This window comes from Triturus cristatus, chromosome 12 (genome assembly GCF_964204655.1).
Source record: "Triturus cristatus chromosome 12, aTriCri1.1, whole genome shotgun sequence".
In the NCBI taxonomy this organism is placed as follows: Eukaryota; Metazoa; Chordata; class Amphibia; order Caudata; family Salamandridae; genus Triturus; species Triturus cristatus.
The window spans coordinates 120,318,996-120,346,545 of NC_140595.1; the positions used below are offsets into that span (position 1 = coordinate 120,318,996).

The window sequence follows — 27,550 nt, forward strand, 5'->3', positions numbered from 1 at the left end:
AAATTATGCGGAACCACTTACTATGCAGAAACACTTAATGCACAATGTTGGTTCTAGCCATTTTCAAGACACGACCCCTAACATTACTATTAAAAAGACGAACGTCTGTACCAACTTTCAGCTTTCTATCCCAAAGTGAATGATTTTCGTTCGAAAACAGGCTGAACAGCCGTACTGTTACTTATGAACACTTGCCAGGAATCTGCCCGCATCTGTAAACGTTCCTTAAGCAGAGGTCCCGTATGCCCCTATGTCAGTCACTACAAAACTATGAATGCTGCATACCTTATTGTTCAGCAGTGAAGCTTATCAGATTGTTTCAACAAACTGCAGTTCTTATAACAGCCACTAGATGTGAGTATGAGCACACGTCTCAAGACTTGGAAGCAGCAGAAACATCAGGATACAAGAGAAAACGACATTCTTCGGTGAGTTTTCGTCCAGCCTCTCTGAACAGCTGGATATCCTTGCAGCAGCAAATCACAGTTTTGTGAACCATGTTTGAGCGAACAGGAGCTAAAATAATGTTCTGCCTCAGTGACTGAGGCAGACAAACTGCTGGAGGCTGCATTAAAGATACGTAAAGCTAAGTAACTAATCAAAGCTTGTTCATCTCCTGTCATTGCACAACGGATGCAGGTCACACAAGAACATGGTTGAAATCGCTGCTGTTGTGAACAAAGTAAGGCTCTGCAATTTCCTGTAATCTGACGCTATGGATTGCATGATTGCGCAGCAGCGCTAAATAAGACACAGGAGCCGATACTTTGTAGTTAACACACGCGGCTCCGACTGCCGCGCCGAGGCCACGCCTCTTTATTTATATTAGCTAGCGTCTGACGTCACACGTCAGCGCTAGCGCACCCCGGCAGCGCGGAAGGCTAGAATGTCTCGCGCGCGCCGGCCATTACAGTCAGTTTTCCCTTCTGAAACAGACATTTAAGGGTGTGGCGCTCAGCATCTCAACATGAGCAGTCATCAGCCAATACTTCACGAAGGTGTACAATCACAAAGCCTCTAAATGGGATGGAGGCAAGTGTGAGACTTGTTTGAAGTGAGTGTGTGCAGCTGTTGAGATTCTGCTGCTTCAATGTAAGGAGGAGGGCGTTTGTGCGAGCAAGTGGGAACTGTTTGAGCTCTTGACATCTGCCTGCACCAGAATTGAGTGCCAGCTCTTAGGTAAGAAGAGACATGAGAGAAACAACTACATTTGGAAAAAAGGAACTGCATCGTAGTGGAAATTCCCAAGAAAACATCAAATAGTTTTTTACGTAAAAGGACACCATACAGTCGACACTAAAGGGGGCTACTTATTATTCGGTAGTGCACACAGTGCAAGAGCAAAATGCTGTTACTCACAGTCAAAGTCAATGGTTGAAGTGGGCCTACTCTGTGACCCATGCCATATGTTGTGGTGGGCAGAAGCCAAATGTGAATGAGACCACAGTAGGCTAATAATGGATAAACAGGGATGACAGAAAGCCCCTGAAAGTATGCATATTACATATATTTGTTTACTATGAAAAACAGAGGTTTTCGTTAATGCCTCACCTAAAACGTTCCTGTAGTGACAATTTAAACAATGCAGTTTCTCGTTATCCAGGACAGGTATCCAGTGCACTGTCAGATCCAGATTTAAAGACACCTCTTGATTGAGAATATGGTCTCTAAGCAGAGACCCATCTAGCCATGTAACATTCCCCTACTCTACGCCAACCAAACTTAATGTAATGGGGAGCTGCTGCCAACAGCCAACTGGTCAAGGGAGCCACGGGTCAGAATAGTTTGGGAACTGCAACTCTATGTGGTGTTGTGCAGCTCCAAACTTCACGGAAGTGTAGGAGCGGAGCCACATACAAGTATCAGCCCGGCGCACTGACGTCAATTTCTTTCTAGCTTTCTGTACCTTTCAAAGCAGTTCCAGGGCTAGGCTCCTCATTTTTTCGGTTCTGCTACGACAACTAAAACAAATTCCTGTTTGCTAGGGAACCATGTTCCCATCCAAAAGAACAGGTTTCAAACCATGCTGCATCTGCAAATAACAATGTTGGTCGCATACCTCAGCGAGGTATGTCTTTGGTGATTGGGTTCAGGACCCAAGGTGATTTGAAACTGGGAGATGGAGCTGTATCTTTGCAAGCACAAGATGCAATAATAATATGAGCTACGAGAGCACTCCCACTTGACCTATGTCTAATTTACTGGTGGCTATAAAAGCTCGCCGGGCTCCCCATTGACACAATAAATTCAACATTTTTTTAATTTAAACAACATTCAACTTTTTATTTTTATGTTCATTTTATCAGAAGTTAAAACAATTTATACAAATACTTTTCCTTTTTTTCCACTTGTTTCTTGTATTGCTATATTATGGTATACAATTTATAATTTCATCAATTTGGCATAGTACACAATGTTATTCTATGTAATTCATCATTTTATCACTTCAACATGATGTGAGTTGTATATTATATTCACATAGACACCCCGTGCTGTGATCCACTTGACACCACAAATACCTCATATCTCTTCACCAACTACCCAAACATATTACTACATGCATACTTCACACCCATTCTGTATCCAGCTTTAATGGCATACACTTTTCTGCGTGTGAATCACTTGTTGAAGAATCCCTCTTTAGTGATCCATGATTATGTTACCAGCTGGATTTCCTTAATGTCCACGTACGTTTCGGTGGGTTACTAACTTTTTAACCACCTTCTTCAGGACCACTCCTATATAAATTAGTATTAAACGAAGGGGACCGGCGAATCCATAACCAGATTGTTATCACTTCCAGGGTGGAACGGAGCCAACAATGAACCACATGGCCACATTTCTGCATGTGTGTATCAGGTTTTGGCTTCATTCTTTTGCTGCCTTTCTATTGCCAGACCAGACCTGAAAAGTGGAAGTTTCCAGCATTTCGATACATTCTATTCAATAAATATTATTTGAGATTTGATCATTCTACAGTTCGATCCTTCATTTTGAAATAGGCGAAAATCAAATTTTTTATTTAAAGTGGAAAGCCGTTTTTATTTCTAAAAGTTGAAGCAATACGCTAATCTTCAACTTAAGACTTTTTTTTGCTCCTAATGCATGCTCTCTTTTTGTCAGTGTACACCAGTGTTTCAGTTGAGCCACCAATCGTCCATAGTAGATGCAGTTTGCTGCAGTTGACCTGCTCCCACAATTCAATCTATGGATTCCAACTTAATTTGTTAACCATCGATTTTTAAATTCCTTGACATTTACAGAACATTTTAACATTTTCAGTTTTACATTTACCTTTTTATGTATATAGATGTTATCCATATGCTAATATTATTTCATTTTCTAAACATTCAGTGACCCCCTGGGTGGACTCCAGGTTAATAACCGATGCCCTTTTGTACTCTGTATTCTTTCTGCCTCTTTCAGAGCAACTAAAGCTTATACCCCTGTCAGAAATTCAACTCTTTGTACTGCTAAGAAAGAAAAATGCTTTAGTTGGAAATAGTGGTATGAATTACCAGCGATCTTCATACTAGCAGGCCAAATCATAAAAGTGCTTCTCAACACAAAAATCATTTTCTGGTTGCTTATCTGATAATATCCCACCTAAATGGTTTTTCTGATTGTTCATCTAATCGTCTTTTAGTAAATAGTAGAGTCTTTCATTTAAAGATGGCAGTCCTTACAGCATCATAATATAGCTGCTTGGTTGAAACTAACTAGTTCTTATCATTACGCAAGTTTGTCTTGATTGCAATTTCCCAGGTTATTGCTAGTTTGCACCCTTAGACATCATTCAAGTTATAAGAACATATTGTGTTCGAATGTTATTTATCCAAGAAAAGACTCTATAGAAATATTGCTGCAGCTGTTGAATTGTAAAGCATATTTTCTACCAATTATGCTGTTCACATGTCTAGATGATCCCAATTCAGGAGAACTGCTGAGGCAAGTAAAGCATCCAGTTTTAATGAAAGACCTGGAAATAGAGTCCAACGAAGACAAACAGGCTCCTCTGACGCCAACTCAACTGACTGCGCCATTGGAAGAGCATCAAACAGAGCAGTATCTTCTAGAGCTCCCTCAGTGCGATTCATTGAGTTCTACCCACGCCCCCGAAATCACAGGAGTGTTAGCAGAGGATGTTGAGTCCAGATCACTCACATGTTGTTACCTGCTCTTTGTCCATGAATGTGCTGTTCTGATAGAGACTTCTAACCACAGATTCCTCACCTTTTGAATACTCCCCAGGCATTCGACTGGATCCAGAAAATCTTTATCAGTACACGTGCGCTGGCAGGTGGCGCTAGGGGCTCTGCGTCAATGCCGTTTTGGATATGATGTGTGTGGTTCTATATTTAGGCACTACTCAAGCGCACTGATATCAGTTCCTTTTTTCCCCGTTAACTGACGGAGATCCGGAGCAACAATCATTGTTGCAGGGATTCTGCACATACCCAGAGCTATACGCAGGAAAACAGGACCTCAGTGTGTAGGGGCTGAGCCTTCCTACCGCCAAAATCCCAGAACCGACTAGCTATAGTGTCTCATTTGTTCTCCTACACAATCACAAAGCTACAAATGATTAGACAACCCAGAACACAACACTCCCGAATCTCTCAGGAATCGCGGTAGCAAGACCTACCCTTTCGCTCACTCACTCGTACTTGTCCACAATAAGAATTGGCAGCGTTACTGTTATAGTTCAAAATGTTTATTTTAACTATAGTGCTCTATATTGCAGTATACGAGCCACTACGAGCAGCAAAACGCATAAACCTAAAACAGTTAGCATTGTTGCAATTCCATAGATTATAAAGGGGGATGTCATCGTATACAGACAGCGGATAAAGGACTATGAGGCCTAACCACCCTCCCCTTGGCTAGAAGTTTTATTATATAAAAGAAGATCTCTGGGCTTTGTCAGCAGACCCGATACCTTAGTGCCTAGATGGTATTTCTACATCATATGAACAGCATAGCTCTTCTCCCTGGAAAGGTCCCTCTCCAAGTGTCTGTTAGAACAACATGCATCCCCATAATATCAAAGCACGAGTTCCCAGCAATAGCAGCTGTGTAAGCATGTTTTGTCTAGGTGCTAGGGACAGACCAGAACAGAATAACAAGGGGCATTGTTTATCGGCCTTGCACACTGTGTGCAGACTAAACTCCAGGAACAAGCAGAGAACGCAGAAAGCAGACGGTTCTCATGTGAAAGGCACACACAGAGTCTTGCAAAATAAAGTTATGTAGTAACGTGCGCAAAAGCAGCATCATGGCAGCAGAGCTCATGCTAACTTAGCAATGTCGACAATGAGCCTAATGGCCATATGACATCATCTCATTGAGACACTTCCTCAAAGATTTTTCCTTTAAAACCAGTATGGTAGCGTATGAGTTACCTGCCAAATCTACAGGCTTCAAACCCTGTGGGAATGTTCCAAACAAGTGTCTGTGACTGACCCATATGTGGTTTGCCTGTGGTGCCTGGGGTCAGACCACAATTCCAAGACCTTCAGTGACTGCCTTGATGCATTCCAAGATCATTCAAGACTGAGAAGTGAAACATTTCGTGACAAAGCACCTCAAGACCATGTGCTGGGATAAGTTGATGTCACAGGCAGCGACTGGTCCCGCTCCCAAGGTCACTCCTGTGACAGGTCAACTTCATGATTGAGATCCTTGGGCAAAACCAAGAAGAAGCGCAAGAAATCCAAGCAGAACTTGGTCGGCTCCAGCCCCACTTCATTTCTAGAGAAGGCATGAGGGCGTCATTGTGCCTCCTTGTTGCTGTCCCGAATTCACTCTATTTCAGAGTAGTTTCTGATCCTTGCTCTTAGGTAACTGGAATTTCTTGTGACATTGACAACGCTCCAGCAAACCAAAGACTTCAGAAAGCCATGGTGCTTTTTTTGGCACAATAATGGGTCACTGTGATTAACCTGTGGGCCCTAAGGAGCCAAGAGGGTTCCCAACCAGGATTCCGCGGACGGATCATCCCACTCTCTCAGTTAGGCCCTTTGTATCTGCTCAGGGCTCTGGCTTGCCTTTAGTACCAGTTCCCTCCATGACACCACAGCCTATGCAGGAAGACAACCCCAGACTACGACGGCCAACCCATAGTGCTGACTAACCCCGAGACGGCACTGTTCCTACCTCGGCCGAGGCCTCAACCGCTTAACCTATCTTCTTATTCCAACACAGTGCCTCTACCTGCTGGAAGGCCTCCTGTCCTTCATGAGTCATTTGGCATTGACTCCGATAAATTGGGGCTATGATGCTGGGGATGAGAGTACAATGCTTTACCCAGAGTATAACTTGTATGAGGATATCCCAGATGGCAGTGGTCTGGATACTTCCTCCGGCACTGGACTAGTTCTCCCCCGTCCCCGGGTCTGCCAAGTAAGAAAGTGCCTCCTTTGCTTTGGTTCTGTGTAGGGAAGCAGAAGGTTCTTGATCTTCAACTTCACTTTCAGGAAGTTAAAAGCCAATGTTTTGTGGGATGTGCTGCTACCTGGACAGTCAAGTTCGGAGCCCATTAAATGAGGCTATCACTGATCCCTTACTAGGTACTTGAGCCAAACTCTGCTCAGGTCCACCTGTGCATCTCCATATCGACATACACCATCACCCAGCTGAAGGCCATCCACCTTTCCTCACACAATACCTTACTCGTGAGAGCACTATGGTGCAGTCTTCAGCCAGTAGAGTTAACCCAGACTAATTTACCACTACTCCCCATGACACGGAATTGAAAAGGATAGCAGCCTATGGGAAGCATATTTTTCCTCTATAAGTTTGGCCCTTTGCTCAGTGAAAGCCAGCTGCATGTTAGGCTGCTGCTCTTACACTCTCTGGGATTCCATGGCTCATATGACGTCCATGGTCCAGCAAGCAGCCTGGGACTTTGATTCACAGACAATGCAAGATGGTTGTGATGCAGCCATGTGCACTATCCGCTGGAAACTGGATACTACTGATTCCTTTGGTAGGGCTATTAGCACCGGTGTGGCCAATCGCAGGCAAGCCTGGATGCGGTTGACCGCCTTTTCAGGGGACATTCAGGCCAGTCTCATGGGCATGACGGCGATATTGCAGCAGGAAGTGCAGGGGCTTTTGGTCAAAGGAGCCTTAAAGAGGGTACTGGTGACACTAGTCAGTTGTGGTTGTTATTTCCACTACTTCCTTCAAGGTCTTCCTCTACCTCGACGACTGGTTCTTGAAGGGGGGTTTGCCCCAGGCAGACATCAACCTCCTCCAGACTACGGCGTATCTCCTGACAACTTAGGTGTGCCTGAGTCACACCTTACTCCTTCGATGAAGCTCTTATGCCCAGCTTCGTTGAGGAGACTCCAGGACATTTGGGCTATAATCTCAATGTTTAACCTCGGTCCTGTATCACAGCGAGGATGACTCTGAGCCTGCTGGGACTGATAACCTCCTTCATCTTGCTGGTCAAGCACACCAAATGGGATATGAGAGATCCGAAGTCCCTGTAGGCCCAGAACCAGGGGGACCTATCTGACTTTGTCTAGATTTTGGAGGAGAAAGCAAAAGATTGTGAGTGATGGCAGTGGGACCTTAATTGTGTTGGCAAGAGACCTCTCTACTTTCCCTACCCAGATCTCACAGTGTTGACTGATGCATCGCTTCTGTGTTGGGGAGGCCAACTCGAAGAGGTGGAGATTAGAGGCATCTGCTCTCCAGCGGAGGACCAGTTCCATATCAACTTTCTGGAGCTGAAAGCCACGCTCTTGCTGTTGAAAGCCTTCCTGCCCTCCATCAAAAGGAAGCCATTGCCTATGCTTACAGACCAAACCACTGCCATGTGGTATTACAACAAGCAGGGCTATGTGGGGTCAAGGGACCTGTGAAAGAAGGCTTTGCATTGCTAGACATGGCTAGTTCACCAAGGGATTTTTCTGGTGACACACCACTTGGCAGTTTCCTTGAAAATCAGAGCAAATTAAGTAAGACATCAAGCCTTGCGGATCATGATTGGCCGTTACATCCGGAGCTGCCCCTTTATTCTTTTCTGCTAGTGGGGAGAGATCAGGCTCGATGTTTTCATCACTGTAGATAATGCATGTCAGCACTTTTGCATGTTGGAGTTTCTTGCCAAGAGACAAACTCCATGTAGGGTGGAGCTCGGGACACTGCCGATACCTCTCCTGGCCTGAGTTCTGAAGAAGGTCAGGATAGACTGGACCTGAGTCATCCTAGGGTCTCCTGATTAGGAATAAAAAGAATGGTACCCCAAGTTCCTGGGCTTGATCATTTGCCCCTCTATCAGGCGGCCTCTTCAAGAGGATCTCCTGTTGTAGGCGCAGAGCAGGGTTCTCTCCCCGAAATTTTGCAATCTACACCTCCATGTTTTGAAATTGAGCAGTGGCAGTTGAGTTCTTTGAACCTTCATGCTGAAGTCGTGAAAGTCATCTTGGTACCCAGGCATCCCTCATCTAAAGCTGTATGCCCCTGGCGTTGGGATATGTTTGTGGTCTTGTGCGCTACTAAACAGATAGACCCAATCCATGACAAACCGTCCAAAGCTCTGTTGTTTGTGCTGTCCATTTCCAAAGTCAAGGCCTTGCTTTGCGCACTGATAAAGGGGACCTGTTGGCTCTTTCAGCCTCCTTACAGGTGCCGGACCAGCCATCATTATTTAAATATCTCATTGTAATGAATTTCCTTAAATGGTCACAACATGTTCCCCCCTTTTGTGTTTTTTGTGCCCAATGGAATTTAAGTTGGGTCCTCACATTCCTCATATGTGCTCCTTTTGAGCTCTAATGCAGTTGCCCAATTAGTCTCCATAACATCAAGACAGCCTTTCATGTCGCTATATCATCGGGGCTACGGATCCACGAGTTGCAGGCTCTTTCTGCTAACCTGTCCTTCAACACATTCATTGCAAAGAAGCTGGCTTTGCGGAGTTGAGTCTCCTTCCTTCTGAAGGGAGTTGACTCCCTTTCATGTTGCTAAGAATATTACTCTTCTGGGTTTCTTTGCTTCACCTCACCCCTATAATGAGGAGGAGAGCCATCACTGGTTAGATCCAAAAAGGGTACTACGCTTCTACGGTGATCACACCAAAAACTGTGTGTGAATTATCAGCAGTTTACCAGGTTCACTGGAGCGAAGAAAGGCAAGGCTCTGCAGAAACTGACCATCTCATGCTAGATTGAACTCGGCATGTTGTCACAAGGTGCCAGTATTCAATATTTGTCAGGTTGCTATTTGAGTGTCACAGAATATGTTCACAAAACATATTGCCTATGCAATCAGGCCTGCCAGTAAGGGCACTTTGACCGCTCGGTCCTTACTTTTCTTTTTTAGCTTGGTTAGTTGTCGAACTCAACACTTAAGAAGAATTGCTTAGGTATATATACAAAAGTTGAGGTATCTCTAGTTAAAAGTCTCTATTCGCATAAGAAGTACCTTACCTCTGGTAATGCTTTTCTGGTAGAGACGCGATCTAATTTCAGATTCCTCAATGACCCTCCCACCTTACCTGTTCCATGAACTGGGCTCTTTATGTAAAAAGATCCCAATTTAGGAATCTGCCCACTGGTCAAAACCAATCTGATTGACTCCATGTCTGTGGGCACTGATGCATCAAAAAAACAACTGATGCCAGCACGCTTTGGTGGCATGTATGTATGCATGCACATGTCACATCTGGTGTGAAATGACGACACCGTGGAGATGCTTGCGGCACCTGCCAGCACGCATGTTTATTGCTGATGATTTTCCAGATCCAATCTGGCACATGAGGGAGTATTCAAAAGCTGAGGAATTTGCGGTTACAGAGTGTCTACCAGAAAGAGCGTTACTAGAGGTAAGTAACTTGTTTATATGGCATCATTTCAGAAAACATGTTTACTATATCACTTATATAAAGTATTGTTCAGATTTCACTATGATAAAAAATGGTAACTTCTATAGAGTGCAGAGTTAAGAAATATCATAGACTTCATTGACTTGCAAGGGAGAATGGGTCTTTGGGAATTGAGAAAAAATGTGTCTTCACTTAAGAAGGTCATAGAAGACCCAAACCTCTGTTGAATATACAATTGGAGGTCTTTTTTCCTTGTCCAAAGCTTATGTCTTCAGAGCATTATATCATGTTTAATATGGTTACAATCTTGTTAAACATGTTTTTTTTAAATCAGGAGACTATTATACAATTTTGTGATGGGCTTAGTGTTATATCTATATAGTGCAGAATACACATCTAGGAGTGTCAGCATGTTGATAGGAAACGCATGAAACAGAATCCTATAAGAACACATTACATTTATGGGCAAACCAAAATAATGTGGTAATTTCAAATCAGGTGTGAGTCTTAAAAGGGTCAGTGGGGCATACATGTGAATAAGAGAGAGATTACAATTGACTCATGTGTAAAAATGGAAATAATAAAATACCTTGAATCGATTAATTCGCAAAATTGATTGCCCATCATAATAGACTGTGGAGAGGGCAGCAGCATTTTGATTTTTTTAATACATTTTCCATGCTTGTGGTCTGGTAGAGCCCATGGAGAATGTTGCCTCAGAGCTTCTTCATTTTGTCATTTTCTGTCTTTCTCAAGGAGCTCCTTGATTATTTCCGACCATGCGATTGTCTTGGGCAGGTGACCTCTGCAATGTGCAAGTGCTTCTAAATCTTTACTTACAGAGCTCGATATGAAGCACAGTGCAATGAAAACAGAAAGACTATTCTGCGTTTGTTAAGAATATTGTGCAGTGCTCCATTCCACTTCACTCAATCAAACATCCCAATCCCTTTAATATAAAACAATATAAAATAGCTAAATTATGGAAATATGTAACACAGCATAGAGACAGAAGAGTGATTTAATGATAGCTCAGCTAGTATTTTGTTTTCAATGGTGTCCTCATGGAAGTACTTGCCAGACATAACTAAATTAGTAATTTCAACCTCCTTTTTTCTTCTGTTTTTTAACTACGGTGCATTAACGTAGATTCTATCAGCCTATTGGACAGTGTGGAGTCCTTTTCCCATCCTAAATAACCTACCTTTGTTTCTCAGTGCCTGTGAAAGCTAGAAGCTGTCACTTTGTGCTTCAGTTCTCACTCACCTTGACTGAATTTACACATGTTCCACGTATTCTATAATTGATATAAAACACTTTGGGGCAGCAGTACTCTATGAACTAATAGCTTAGAAGAAAGTCTTTCTTTATTAAAGTAGTTCCCAATGTCAAAACGTCAATCAGTTTGACAATTTATAAACTAAATGTTATAAAGCAAAATCATATTGGTGGGATGAGTGTATCAGTTACCCACACCACTTGTGTCTTAAAAGTATAGTGAAAAAACTATAAAACTGAATAAACATTCAGTTCTTCAAAGCACCTCAAGGGTAAGTCAGTCTTGAGTTGCTCGAGCCTTGTTCATGGTAAATACCACTAACCCTGAGACTCCCAGTCTTTTTTTCTCTAATTGTGCAAGCCTCGCTGATGCATTCCATGATATAGATATTTAAATACACTTCCCAAATGAGGTTCCAAAAAAATTCTTGTTTATTATTTGCAATCTCCAGTGACAGTGTTATGCTATCAGAAACTGTGTATCTATCCTGTGTCATTGGTGTTTTTACTACTTCATGTTCACTTGATCATGTCTGACAATTATATGACCTAAACCTCATTTTTCTCAAGTATTTATAAGTAGCATTGGTGTAAAATGGACTAACATCTATAACCTGTGTTTGAAAGTGGAAGAAAAACTTACATGGTCCATTTTTCTTACAGTTATGCTCCCACAGCATTTGATGCTGCGGAACCTTCCACCACACAATGATAGTGACTTTGAGAGGGATTTGAAACTCGCACCTGAGGATGACCTGAACCCCACACCCTCTGTGGTTGGAGGGAAGGGGCACCCATGTGACACTGTGACAGTCCATCAGGATACACGGTTGGAGTCTGGAGATGGGTGTTATCCGGCTGGAGCTTTCACCCAAGGACATTCAGAGAGCAGCTCTGGGAGCTGCATGGCTCCAATAGATACTACAGATTTCCTTAGCTTCAGAGACATGAACATGACCAGTTTGGGAAGGCAGCAGTGCCAGCAACAAGGGAGTATCAACCAGCATCTGGAGTCTCAACCACTGGAAGCACAGGTGCTCTCGGAGGAGCAGTGTTCACATGGACGAGGCAGCATAAAAGTTGAGAGCGAAGGTAACATAAAATTACGCTTGGTGTTCTTGATACTGGATTTCTAATTTTTTAAGCAACAATGATTCACAGTCTGGGGCCCCTACATTAATGCCTTCTTCAATAAAATCCTGGAGGGCGTTAGCATCCCCCTTCATGGTTAGCTGCAGAAATAATCTCTATCTATAAGAAGGGAGACAGAACCTCCCCGAGTAACTACAGACCAATCAGTCTGACTGATAACCTGGAAAAGGTTTTCTGCTATCAAATCTGATCTAGGCTACAAGACTGGTTGGATGAGAGAATGATTCTTTCTCCCTTCCAAGCAGAGTTTCGCCCAAAGGTGAGCACCATTGACCAGGCCTTTCGCTTGAATCTAATAGGATGGAAATATCTGGACCTTTCTAAAGACCATCTTTACATCACTTTTGTCGATCTAAGGGCCATGTTTCACCTGGTCACGAGATGTAGTTTGTGTCTCGCCCTATCCAGATTGGGAATTGATCCTTGCTTGCTGAACATCCTTAAGAGACTACATGAGGGGACCTATGCACAGGTGAGATGGGGGACCAATGGGGAGCTCACTGAACGCCTACCCACCGCACATGGAGTGCATACGGAGTGTGTTCTCACCCCAACACTATTCTCCCTTTATATTAATGACCTGGTGGACCACTTGTCAATATTCATCTGTCCCTACCCCTGGATAGGGGGTTGGCCAACACCCACAGTTTTATTTGTGGATGATACTGTCCTGCTCTTTTGAATGCCCATGGGGCTGCAGAACTGAATAGTTTATCAGAGTACTGAGAATCTAGAAGCATGGAAGTTGATGCTTCCAAATCCAAGATCCTGTCTCTAAACCTGCACATATCCCATAGTAGGATTTGTTTTTATATGTGCAGAGCCAAGCTCCAGCAGGTTTATCACTTTGACTATCTAGGGGTGAGGTTTCACACATCTACTAATTGGAAACCCAATTATTTAAATCTGAGCTTTCATTGACTCATGGATCGCCCTGTATTACCAAATGTTACAAAACCACTGCACCAAAACCAGTGCCCTTAGTCGTAGACATTTACAGGGCCAAGGCACAGTCAGTAGTCCTAAATGGAGCTGAACTGTGGGGGATAAAGGACATTAAGGGGCTGACCACCAAAGAACACTGTCTTATAAAAACCTTATTTACTTTACCCAACAGTACAACCACACTTCCCCTGTGTTTTGAGATACGACTTAAACAAATCGGGGACATAGCAAAAATAAGACAACTACTTCTCTGAGTGCGATTGTGGTCCTCCTCTGAACTGACTAATAGGTCTGCGCTTGAGGAAATTGTTAGCATGGGGAATTACATTACTATCTCCTGGTTCAGCAATGTGAAGTTGCTTGGGCATGTACTGGTCGGACCCTTTACTATGTAAACCTAACTCCAAGTCAATTGTTAAGGAGAAATATTGGACCTATGTGACTGAGTCATATCACCGTAATGTGAAGTCAATTGGGCTGACTGATTGGTTCCTGGACTTTAAACATGTCCCCTCTTTAGAGCCTTATATGGACGCCTTTGTTTCACAGCTAGCCCATACCTTGTTAATGAAATCAAGACATGGCACCTTACAGGTGAATACATTTACTCATAAATAGGACTTAGGCGACTCTAAATTGCAGAGCTGCATGATCTGCACTGATAGCATTGAGGATGTTGAACATTAATTGTTTTTCTATTCACTTTATGTAAAATCTAGAAGGTCCTGGATTAGGTCAATGTGTACTACTTTGGGCACAATACATTTTAGTGTTGCCTATCGGATTCTAAGAACTGACATCAGTATCCCAAGGGCACTAAGCCTGGGAAGTTATCTTTTAGCAGTTAGATACACAAGAAAACCGCTGGGCCTCCAGCTTTAATTATTTAGCATGCTTCATGGAGATGATACACATTGGGCTACTAGGGCATTAAGCCTGAGTAGCTACCCATTATATAATGCAGCTCGGACTTGAACCCCTGTGCTATTGATGCATGTCTACATTCGAAACTGCTCTTCTCATGAACCATGCTTACTCGTATGACGGGACGCTCTTCCTCCTTTTAAATCATTGGCCAACTGGATGCTCTGCTATTATGAACTGGAAGACATCATTTGCCTCTGTGTATCGGTTTGATCATTGATTTTAAATATAACTTACATCTGCATGTTCTACTCTGATGTTTTTACATTATTAGTACTGTGCTAAATGAATTCCAATTAATCAATTGATGCTATACTTATTTGCATTTTAATTATGAATGCTGATTTTAATGTGTTTTATTGCAACATTTTTAATTGTCTGTTTTATGGGCTTATTCCCAATGATGATTTCTATGCTTTTGGATCAAAGATAGTAATGAGCGATACGTTTTCCTTCCAAACTGGTTTTTGTCCTTAAATGTTGCAGATTCATTTTTGCTTGGTAGTTGATTTTGGGAGATAGAACAATCTATTTAAGGCGTCCTTATACTGGTATCGTATAATTACACAATCAAAGCTGTTTCTTTGATCAACTTCAGGCTGAGATGACTGTGGCACACTGAAGATGGGGCTGGGAGGTTTTCACAAGCTAACTCATCTGATCAGATAGTGAGCTAGAATAATAACAGTCACATTTTGATTAATTTTGGGTCTAGAGTTTGCTGCTTGATGTTTATTCAAAAAGGCTTACTTTGGCTGGCAGCCATTGAGAAGGGCTTACTCTGCAGAGGGTGGAGTCATCATGTTAACTCCCAGGGTTATCGATTCCATCAATTATAGCCTTAGAGCCCACCGTAGTAGGCTCTACCAGCCATTAAAGGCCTGCCTCAGCGTCGGGGTTTTAACAAGGGAGCGGCCCTTTAATGGCCGGTTGAGCCCGCTACGGAGGGCCCTAAGGCTCTTAAAGCATTCTGCCCGTAGAGCGCATGTTCTAATTCGTGAAAGACCTCACGGAGCCCATGGGGGTTGAACTCCCCTCGGGCTCCGACCGGCCTTTGTTCACAGCTGTGGCTGTGAACAAACATTGAAATGTTGATGCTCCGAGCTTCTACCTGTCATTAGAAGCCCAGAGCATGCCATTGTTTTCTATGGAGCGCTCAACATTCCAATGTTCTAAAATGGATTAGAGTTGTAATTAATGATTGATCCCCTCTCATCCAGAGACCTGTCTGGAGCAGCTGCACACTGTACAGAGATATAAGCATGTTTGAAAATAGTTCTTGTTTTTGTGATTTAGACTCTACTTTACTGGAAAAAGGAAAGTTCTCCAAATGTTTTGCTGACCCTATAGTTTACCTTCTAAGTTTGAAAACTTGTTCTTGCTGTTACAGCACGGTATATTAAATATATTTCTTGAACACAGTAATTCCTCCAGGATTCATGGCTGTCACCAAATAAACACGCGGTGGGACAGTTGACTGGATGCTTATGCTGTAGACAACCAGGTCTTCTGATGGACGAGTGCAGATGATTCATCAGTTTGCCTGCGGACGCATTTGTCTTTGTAACGTTGATGAGGGACTTGGAGGATGATTTTCAGTAATGAGAGTGACAAGTACAACATTTATATCCTTGGACAGAAATGCAGGATCAACTTAGTGAAGAACTGCGGGTGTAATATAGACAGAGTGAAAATCTGTATGCTTCGATTCACTGGAATCGGTGATGACAGGGCAGAGAAGTAAAGCAGTTTCAGGTCAGGAAGCAGATCTGGACAGTGTGATTCTGGACACTTTGCTGATATAATTTGTCTTCTGTATTAAGGATAGATCCGTACTTAGCTATGGCCCTTTTGATGGTATTGGTGAAGCGACTGTAGGCACTGACACAAACAAGCCTGTCCATGGGGCATTTAGGATGTGTCTCCAGGAGGGCCCCTCTATTGTTGTTTCTGACCGTTTTGGCCACTTTGTGAATGAGTTCGTCAGGGGACGATCTCGGGGGCAAATTAGTGCTCAGCGTCTCCCCATGTTCCTTAAACTTTGCTACGTCAGTGCAGTTGCTCCTGATCATTAAGATTTGTCCCGCCTGAAAATTGTTCCCAAAGGCACTTGGATGGAAGCTGTCACAGCACAAGAGGGAATTGCCTGTCCTCTGTTTCCTGTACAGTTCTGAGCAAATTTCTCACTCCTTCGGGTACAGATGACGGTCGAGGAAGGGAAGTGATGTTTTACTGGGTTTAAACACGCTCGATACAGCACAGGCAGGAGCAGCTTAAGTTACACACACACATAGACACACATAACAGGTGCAGCACAGGCAGCAGTAGTGCACTCTCCCTCACACCGACAGGTAGCAGCAGGGCCCTTATCCTTTAATGCACCAGATGGTTGCAGCAAATTACATTAGCCAAACTTTCCTCACAAGTACAGATTGTAGAGCACAGATGCAGCGGTAAACACTTCCTTCTATACAGTGAATGGGATCCTTACTTGCACTGGCAGCCCATGTCTCCCTATACACATAGGATGGGTAAAAGTCAGGCGGCGGCAGTGCAGGGACACACAGCACAGCCATTGCTCCATTCATCCATCCACCCAAGCACAGCACAATAGGAGTGAAGTACATGACCACCGCTCATGAAAAATAAAACAGTCAAATGTAAATGCCTTACTGACTTTCTGAGACACACATGACCCACCAGCTGATGCCCACAGCAAGACCTGCACAGTCAGGAGTAAGGAATATGAAAGGCAAATTCCTTGGTGTGATGTTGAAGATGGCAGACAAGCATTGCAAGTGATTCAGACAAATGCCCTAGTGTCTCATTAGTTGTTGATGGAAGTGGCACCCCTTTCATTATTTGGCCGCATGAAATACCATCGGAAATATCTTCCTATTGGTGAAGCTTTTAAGTTATAATTTAACCATCTTCTGTATTGTGTGCACCTCTTTTTTTTATTAGAGGAGAAAGTTCGAATTATATTGAATTCCATGGTGCTGTAATGTAATAGGGCTTTAGGCAATCCAACTTCACAAATATGGTGTTTTGGGCTTTGGGTGTTTTTTTTTTATTCTGTAAAAACTTTCAATCTTGGCAAATCATTGGAAATTGGCTACTAACCAACTTTTAGGTGACTACAATTTCATTAATGTTTTGGTCTGATCCCTTTCTTAATCTTTTTTTCTGTTTGTCTTTTTTCCTCTCACTTTTTTCATATTGTCCGTCCTTCTCTGCACACCCACAAACCCCCTTCCCTTTTCCTTTGTGGTGTTTTCTGCACAGCTGAGATGGTGGGCAATAATACCATCATACCATTGCCAGACAGCCACCAATCAGAAACCGAACTGAGGAATGTGGGAGGCGGAGCTAACTTAGCTGGTAATCACATTCTCATTTTCTGGTCATGAGAGTTGGAAATGATGCGAGGTAGTCTGTTCGAACAAAACGAAGGTTAGAGCTAGAACTACTTTATCCTGCTTACTGTTTAGTTTAGTGAATGAAACTGAATGTTAACACAGTGGAAGAAGCCTATTATGATTACTGTATCCATATGAACATTAGCAGTGTTACTCACCTAATACACATAGACTCAATATCACTTCACATTATGCAACTAGCGGATTTCCATCAGTGGATCCCACAGCATTAAATATTGACTTGTTCTTGCTTGGAGGTATTGACACAAACATTGTGTGTATCCTTCAGGAAGAATTTCTTTTTCTCTGTTTAATATTTGTGTGTTACTTCTACAGTAAAAACATGCACCATAGGGCTTTAGGATGAAGGAGAGTGAGTTTTATACTGAATTGTATACTAAACAGGATGTTGGGGGAATCGATGAGAATGATAATGTTTTTTTAAAGCAAGGAGTATTACATTTAGATTCTCTTGACGCAGAATTATTGGAGAGCCCTATCACATTGTAGGAATTAGAAATTGCTGTTAATAGTCTATCTTTAGGAAAAGCGGCTGGCCCTGACAAATTGCCGGTTGAGATATACAAATTGTTTTTTCATCAGTTGAAGGACGAAATGCTGAAAACTTTTCAGACTGCTCAGAAGGGCTATGCTCCTAACTTATGGGCTGAAGCTACTATAGCGTTTTTTTGTAAAAAGGGCAAAGACCCGGAACTAGTAGGATCATACCGCCCGATCTCGTTGTTAAACTGCGATAGTAAAATATACTCTAAGATATTGGCAATGCTGTTATCTAAGGTTATAAACTCTTTAGTTTCTTTAAATCAACATGGTTTCATTCCAGCTCGTGGGACTGTTACTCATGTAAATAAAGTCATCACATTGTTTGATGTTGCCCATACCGAAAAACGAGACTTAGGGCTAATTCTATTGGATGTGGAGAAAGCCTTAGATCAAGTGGAGTGGGAGTATCTGTGGCAACTGATGCAACATATGGGTTTTGGGTCGGGATTCTCGTCGCCAATGTAGAAATGAAAGAACGTCTCGTAGACAGGGTCTTGTAGTTGTAGTTTATTCTTCAGCTATATCCTTATCGGTTCCTTTGTAAGTCTTTATGTAAGCCCCACCAGGAGCAGCCTCCTGGCTACTCAGCCCATCTTCTCCAACTCCACCCTTCAAGTACCTACATCCCTAACATTCTACATGACATCACATAGCTAGGCAGAGAACCAGGGCAAGGGAAATGCACAACATTAGAAGCAGATCACTACAGAAGGCTTTACAGGAACTATACACTTCGCCGATCGGCAGAATTACTGCTATGGGGTTATTAACTGATCCTGTCAGAATCACCAGAGGGACCAGGCAAGGCTGCCCCTGCTCGCCACTTTTGTTTGCCTTATATATAAACCCTTTTGTTGAACAACTGGGCAACAACCCTTGTATCAAATCCTTTTATGTACATGATATTCCATTCTCTGTTTTCGCGTATGCGGACGACATCGCAGTGACGTCGGTGGATCCTTCTCTTGCGCTTCAAGAGATTGAACATTTAGCAAGATTGTTTGGCCAGATATCTGGTTACAAACTTAATGTAAATAAAACACAAATCCTTTGTTCAGATAGTATAGATTTACAGGATATTAGAGTGTTACATGAGGTGACTTATCTGGGCATTAAAATTAAGACCTCAATGCTAGAACTGGTCGATGTCAACTGGAATACTATGTTACATAGTGTTAGGGAGTCGCTTGATAAATGGGGACGATTACATTTTACCCTAATTGGTAGAAGCAATATTATTAAAATGAATATCTTACCAAAGGTTTTATATATATATTTAGATCAATTCCTTTGGAGGTGACAACCACTCAGCTGCAACATCTTCAATCTTTATGTATAAAGTTTATATGGGCTCCTGGCAAACCAAGACGAGCGGCTAGATTTATGACGCTACCAATGGAGAGAGGTGGCTTAGCTATACCAGATTTTGCCTTTTATTTTTATGTATGCTTTTTGTTAAAAATGCGGATTTTATTGACTGGGGATGGAATGGCTAATATTGCCCAGGCCCCGTCGATTTTTGAGATCATGTTGGGATCTGAAGCCCGATACTGTTTGTTTAAAGAGATTGATGGCAGTTATTTTAAGCGAACAAGATTTAAAGTAATGGAAGGAGCCTTTAAAGTGTGGAAGAGAATACGGAAAATTTGTATATCGGAGAAATTATCATATTATACACCAATGAATGCAATTAAGATCCTTCCTCCCATCTTCTGGGATAATATTGCCAACGGGTGGAGGAAAAAAGGTATTATTACACTAGGGGATCTTTTCTCCCGGGGGGGGGGGTCACTAATTTCATATGAAGAATTGGGGAAATATTACAATTTGCCTAATTCTCAGTATTTTAAATTTCTTCAGGTCCGGGATTATCTAATGCGGAAAAAAGTTGTGGCTGCTCCCAATTTAATTATAGAGGCTGTAAGGCGGCAGGAGAAAATTGGCATCTTGTATAAGATATTGTTATCATATAGAACAGATGATATAGGGAAACAGAATAGTAAATGGGTTAGCACTTTGGGTGTACATTACATATCTATTGAAGATGCTATTACCAGATCTCGGGTTGTATTAATGTCCGCTAGCTTGAAAGTACAATTTTTTAAAACTGTTTTTGATTTGTATTATACCCCTGCTCGGATGTTTAAGTGGGAGGGAGGGTATGATGGAAAATGCTTTCGTTGTCGGGGGGGATAATGCTGATAGCCTGCATATTTTTTTTAGATTTGTTGTAAATTGTCCAGATTTATAGCGGATATAGAGAAGTTCATGGCTGGAATCATTGGGCTGGAATCATTGGGAGACCGCTCCATTGACTGAATTGGTACGTTGCGGACAAGTGCGCCCCCTTCAGTGGGTACGCATCGGTGCCATCCGCACCTTACATGTCTGTGTTGGGGAGACCCATGGGTCTCCCCCTGTGACCGAGTCGTAGGGCTGCAGGTGACAGGGGGTCCGACACACACCCCCAAAGGCAACCACCAGACGATTTGCGGGCTGTCCGACGAGTGCATTGTACTGGCTCCATCGTGAATCGCATCCATTGCACGCCACGGTTAGCTTACGACTGAGACGTACGGAGCGGTTCGGACCCGGAAACGACTCGGTCGGTGAATTTCATGTAGCTCGCATCGTACTTGCTCGCTCGTACAGCTGTACGAGTCGGCCGGAAAACACGTGTATGGCTCGTAGTTTTTCCGGCCGGATCGCGTTCGGTGCCCTTCCGACCCAGATCAGAATCGGCCCCTATGTAGAGCATTTGAATACTCATTAAGTGCATGCGGAGCTGGGGCTCGATTATGTCTCGGACCTGATCTCCTTAAGCCCGCTCCTGTGTTGGATTAAGATCTGGAGCAGGGTGGAGCTGAAGCTAAGCCGGTTGATCCTCAAGGACTGTCTGTCCCTGGACCGGGCAACTAGTATACCTTGGATTGCCTATGTTAAGCCATCCTTTTTTTCTCTAGGCAGGCCCGATACCTTTATGAATCGGATTTCTCTCTCTGCCCATGATTTGGGGAATGTTAAAAGATTATTTCTGGAATGCTCCCGATCAGAGAGAAAAGGCTTAGAACTTCAGAAGCCATTGGTTAGGGGCCACATTCTTTTTTAAAAACTGCACAAGGGATGGAGCATGCTTGGTTCACTCAAAGCATGGTAGGTTTTTATTGGTGAGGTTTATGTTTAATCAACTGTACCATTTTTAGGCGTCTCCATGTGGGTGGGTATTTCCTGAGGTAAGGGCTCCCTTTGGTTATGACAATGTGTCTTCACTGGACATGCTCCATTTTATAATGTTGTGCTCCTATTTCAGCTGGCCTAGGAAGCGTTTATTAATCCCTTTAATGAAATCACTGCAGTTTAAACACGTCAGGCCTGCCTTGTACCTTCAGAAGCTCCCTACGAAGCATGTGACCTTTACTGTTTTCTCTTTTTTACAAGCTGTCTGGGTGTCCAGGAAAACGAGACCGGATTAACTGTTTTATATGTTTTGTGTTCTTCTGAGTAATCTCTTTGTCTGTTTTTTTTTTACCAATGAATTTGATTTTATCATCTCTGGTCTGTATTCTTTTATGGTGATTTTATTTACCGAATAAAAATGTATTTATTGAATACTCATTAAGATGTCAAATAACAGGCTATTCTACTATCTTGAAAAAGTGGATAGGAAACCCCGTCAAAAATCAATAGTGCCCTTTAGCTACATATAACAGTGTTTTCATGTGCAGACTACACTTCAGCCCTTACCTTCTCACCTACTTTGGACCAGTCCTCTCCAATCATGCACTCAAATATACCTCCAGGCCAACTAAGATCTCTCAGACGTCAAGTACGATAGAGGAGCTCTCAGGAGTTTTAAACGATATTCCACAGGGCACTCACTTTCTGATAGGAGGAGATTTTAACTCCCACTATGAGCCCCTTCCGGGACTTCTGCTGGGTCTAGCCATGGAGGAGGACATGGAGTGGTCCATACCTCCCCTGCGAGCAACAGCCCCCAGAGTTTGGACCCCCCTTGCTACACAAGTTACCGCTCTAACCTTGAAATTTGGTCTGCGGGCATGTAACGGTAGGACAACTTCAGACAACCCAGCTAGCTTCATCTTTAACTGCAAGGGTAGGGAGTCAAGACTGGACTATATACTGGCTCCACTACCAATGTGGTCAAGCATTATTGACTTTTGGGTATTGCCTAGGGAAGACAGTGACCATAATGCGCTGAAACTAGAATTTGCCCATCCTGGTCTAGATTCTAGGCTGGGATTGAGGGATTCCCTGGATACCGGCCTCGGCCTGACTCAAAACAGACATAGAGTAAAGTGGGAGACATTCATCTCTAACCCAGAGAGGATACCTATACTTTATCAAAGGGTTGTCCCTATACTTGAAAAAGCTCAGGCACTCATGGCCAATGATATAAACCAGAGTAATCATGAACAAGTAGGGCAGTGCCATAGAACCCTCTCTGAGACAGTATCTGCAACACTCACTCGTACCCTAAAGAGGCCAACTGCTTGCGCAGCTGGTCCAACTTGGTATAATAGGACCTGTCGCATTGCAAAATCAAGCCTCCTGACCTCTATCAAAGCAGGTCTGGGAAGCGAGATAATTAGAGCCAAGAGATCCGCTTACAAAATTTTAATTTGTAATGCAAAAAAAGAATGGGAACACCAGAAATGGGAATCCCTTTCTGTATCTCTGGCCAGGGGGGACTCACGAACATTTTGGCGAACAGTGAATACTGGTTCACTAGAATTGGCCCCAGCACTGGAGCCGAATATTTCACCTAGTGCATGGTCTGATCATTTTAAATCGCTGTACCAATTACCAGATGGGGAGCAGGCTGCTTTCTACCCTTCATGCACTGAGGATCCTAAAGAAATCTCCCTGCTTACATTCAAGGAGGTTAGAGCGGCTATAGCTGGATTAGCTCCAGGCAAGGCCCCCGGGCTGGATGGTATCCCAGGTGACCTTTTTAAGCAGGAGGTGGATGTCTGGACTCCATATCTAGTTTTAATATTTAATCATATTCTGCGAGGCATGGAGATTCCTGCTACTTGGCTGGGCGCAGAGATTGTTCCCGTTTTTAAGAAGGGCTCTCCTCTGCTCCCAGCCAATTATAGACCCATAAGCCTCATAGATGTCACACAAAAGATCTTTGGTAGAGTGATCCTGAACCGGCTCCAGGCCTGGATTGATGACAATAACATCTTGAGTCCCTTTCAGGCAGGTTTCAGAAGGGGGGTTTCAACGGTGGACCAGATCTTCCGATTGAACCTTCTCTACTGGAAATCAGTAACAATCGAGGGGGGCAGTTTATACACGATATTCGTCGACCTGCGGGCGGCATTTGATTTAGTCCCTAGGGACAAACTTTGGGCAGTTTTGGCAGCTACAGGGGTTCCCGCTGATCTACTCTTCATTCTGGAAAAATTACATTGGGGCAACTATGCAAGGGTAAGATGTGGCAGAGGAGGTACCCTTTCAGATCCTTTTCCCGTTGACAGGGGGGTTAGACAGGGTTGTGTGCTCGCACCCACCCTTTTCTGCCTCTTTGTCAACGGGATCTTTAATCATCTTGATGGGATCAGTAACATCGATGCCCCAAGGCTGGCGGGCAACAGGGTACCGGCAATTATGTTTGCTGATGATACCCTGTTGCTCTCCAAATCACCTATGGGTTTACAAAGGGTCCTTGACGGTTTTGTCGACTTCTGCAAGTCGCATGGTTTGGAGATCAACACTACAAAAACAAAATACATGATCTTCAACCCACCTGCCTCTACCCGACCTAGCCCGCGGATAGGGACCTCCAGTCTTGAGAGGGTATACACCTTTGAATACTTGGGGGTTATTTTTAATCCTCTAATGAGGTGGGATTCACACCAGACAAAAGTGAATCTGAAGTTAACCCAGATGACGGGTGCTATTTCTAGGATGTTGAGTGGGCTGAACTACAAACCTTTAGGCCCACGCCTTCACATTTATAAAACCCAGGCTAGGGCGGCTGGGCTATATGGGGGTGAAATCTGGGGACATGTACCTATCCAGAAAATACAGGTTGTAGAGAACAACTTCTTGAGGCAGCTGACAGCTCTACTATCAAGCACCCCGCTATTACCCTTAAGATTGGATTTGGGCTTAAAACCCATCGCGGTGGAACTAGGCCTCAAACCTCTAATTTTCTGGCATAAATTATGGCGTACCCCAGAGCTTGAGAATTACAGAATAGAGCTACAAGATATTCTGCGTCTTATAAGAATTGATCAAGTACCATGGCTCGCTTATATTAAACATTCCTGTGAATCAATAGGAAGACCCGATTTGTGGATTGACCCAGCCAACACATGCCCAATGTCTTCCCGCAAAACCATCTCCTCAGCTTACTATGAGCACAATTTACGTGTTCAAGTTATGAAGGCCAGGCCTGGGTCCCTTACTGAACAGTTCCTGGGATTTAAAGATATATACACCCGGGAACCAGTCCTAGATGATATTGAACCAACATTAACCAGGAAGCTCTACTTACAATGGCGCTATGGTACTTTGCCTCTTGGAGCCCACACTGTCAGTTGGTCATCTAATTTAACAACTCTATGCCCAGCGTGTGGCCATCCATCAGAGTCTGACCTGCTTATAATCTTCTTCTGTCGAGCCTACCGCAGACCACGGAGATACTGGCTTCTTCCACTTTTAAAAAACCTGGGTTTAAGCATCGCATCTCAGCTGACAGAATTTTAAAAACTGATCTATCAGCACCCATAGTATTTGCTGTTGCGAAATTTTTAACAGCTATGTGGATCAGCCGCAATCGTTATGTAAAGTCCAAAAACTGAGGTTGGTCTGATCTGAATGTTGATACGCTGTTAACTCTAAATGAGCATTTTAATATGTGGTGCATAACATGTTATTTATTGTATGTTTATCTGTTTTATTCTTTTATGGCCCAAGTGGCCGAAATAAAGTTGAAATGATGAAATATACCTTGCTGTTAAGATAATGTTTGGTGCAATTTGATGACATGCTGCATTCGTATTCTGGCCTTGAATATTGTGGCCGTGCTCCAGGCTTTTGAAAAGTGCTTGTGTTGTTTCATTGAGATACATTTAATGGTTTGGTCATTGAATTCATTTATGGCTGGTGTTATTTTTGTTGTAATAGATTCGCTTGCAAAGATTGCTTTGGTACAACTTTTTTTAAAGAGAGAGGTTACAGTGGTTCATAAAGCATGGCTGCACATTTTGTACAATAGTGAGGAGCTTTCTTAGTCCCTTTGTGGCCTGCCGCCCTTTGATTTCTTGCTGTGACCAGGTCAGGATTCATGGGATTTGCCAAATACCCATTGGTATAGGAACTTGATGTGACTGGAAGCTTTCTTAAATCAGTCCTGCACAGGGTGCTTTGGCCAATTCTCCTAAAATTGTGGTGCATCTCATAGAAATGGTTAAGGACTTCTTGCTGTGCGGTGGTTACTTTATGCCACACCTTTTCTCATTGTTTTCCAGTCCAACCTGGTGACCTCACTAAAACGATTCTATGATGCAGTTCATTTCCTGGGTTATCATTGCTTTTTTACAAGCCAGTTTCTCTCTCATCTGATTGAAGAAATGTCATTTTAACTCACTCTAGCCATTAGGTACTCCACTCCTCTCTATCGTTTTTCATAGCAGCCACTGAGGATCAGATAGGGCTTCTAGCGCTGTGTCCAGGTAGTGTCATCAGGAAATATCAGTGCTTGGGAAATGTTCTGCAGTATGCAATAGAGAGGGAGTTTATGCTGTTATGGATGTTGCTAGAATTCTCTGGTTGCTAATATAAGATGTTTTATCATGAAGGTATTCTTAAAAATGATGTTTAAGAGGTAGGTATTGTCTGGAGAAATATTTGCTCTGTAAGGCGAGATATTGTTACAGATCATATTACATAGTAAGTACTACTATATCTGGTGGTGTGAGTGCAAAATTGTAAAATTCTGATTTTAATACACAGTATTTGAGAAAACCACGTAACTGATGCACATATATTTTATTTTTCTCTGCATAATGCAGGAAATTATTTTTGTATAGCACTTCCGGCTAACCCCTTGATTCCTCTACAGATGATGACCACATAGCACCTACAGGGAAAACTTGTCGGACTGAAAGTAAGGCTGGTCCTAGCACCTTGAGTGCACTGACAATCAGTTGCATCAACTCCAGTGAAGACAGACATCAATTCCGAAGCACCGAGGTTGCTCCTTCTGCAGAATCACCAGCCTCGAGCCTTGTAATTCATGACAAGGACATGATCTTCAAGACGATGGAGCCGCTTACACTGAAGCTTAACGTGCTGAAGGTGAGAGTGACTGATCTGCAAGATAGGATTGTAAAATGACTGATTGCCTGTGATCTATGACACCATTAACCAAATTGCCATAAAGCCCACGAAAACATACTTACTTTCATGATTTTAAAATTGGTATGTCTTGCAGCAGTATGTTTAGAATTCTAGAGGTAGATGTTTATGAACACTCTGATTTGTTCTTATGCTAGATTTTTGAGAACACTCCGATTTGTTCTTATGCTGAGCATGAGAAGGTTTCAATTAAGTTTGTGGTTTATGAAAACATACAGTAAGAAAAAACTATATTGTATTTGGACAGCCTTGGAAAAGACTTCAATCATGTCAGTCCTTTAAAATAGCATCATTACAATCCATTATGAAATCACAATCCCATAGACTGACAAAGCCCTTCTCTTTTTGCATATACTTATTTTTATTATTATTATAGCATTTGTAGAGCGCGACAGCTACCTCCAGCGGAGGTGTCCCGGCGCTAGCATCCAGCCAGAGAGGGAATTAGCTCGGGGAGAGATTCAGGGAAATTAGGGTATAACAGATAGGCCAAACAGCCATGTTTTAAGAGCCTTCCTGAAAGGAAGTTCCTCCTTTATCTGACGCAGGGAGTTAGGCATCAGATTCCAGAGCGTGGCTGTCTTTACCGCAAAGGCTCTTCCTCCCGACCTTACTTTCCTAAAACGTGGAATGGTTAGGAGATTCAGATTGCTGGAACGCAGAGTTCTAGCATTCTGATATTTTTGGAGCCTGTGTCTCAGATAGAGAGGCCCAACCTCTCTGAGTGCTTTGTGGGCTATGACCAGGGCCTTAAACATCACTCTTTTTTTGACCGGCAGCCAATGTAGGCTTTGCAAATGGGGGGTGATGTGATACCGTAGTGGTACATTTCTAAGAAGTCTCGCGGCAGCATTTTGGATCCTTTGAAGTCTCCTAAAAAGATAGTCAGGGAGACCAATGAAAAGGCTGTTGGCATAGTCTAACTGAGAGGTGATGAGCGCATGGACCACTGTCTTCCTGCATTCCAAAGGAAGAAAGTGAAGGCACCTGCGCAGTGCCTTCAGTTTCCAAAAGCATTGGGAAGATATATACGATATTT

The 27,550-nt window shown here is 43.0% G+C and overlaps 1 protein-coding gene across 1 annotated transcript in view; it reads left to right on the plus strand.

The window, feature by feature from the left end:
* LOC146772832 (rho guanine nucleotide exchange factor 11-like) overlaps positions 1–27,550 on the plus strand; it is a 322,904-nt gene that overhangs the window by 238,797 nt on the left and 56,557 nt on the right. The window contains exons 18-19 of the mRNA XM_085637035.1: positions 11,780–12,208; positions 26,216–26,451. Coding sequence (XP_085493161.1) covers positions 11,780–12,208; positions 26,216–26,451 — 665 coding nt within the window. The remainder of the gene's footprint in view (positions 1–11,779; positions 12,209–26,215; positions 26,452–27,550) is intronic.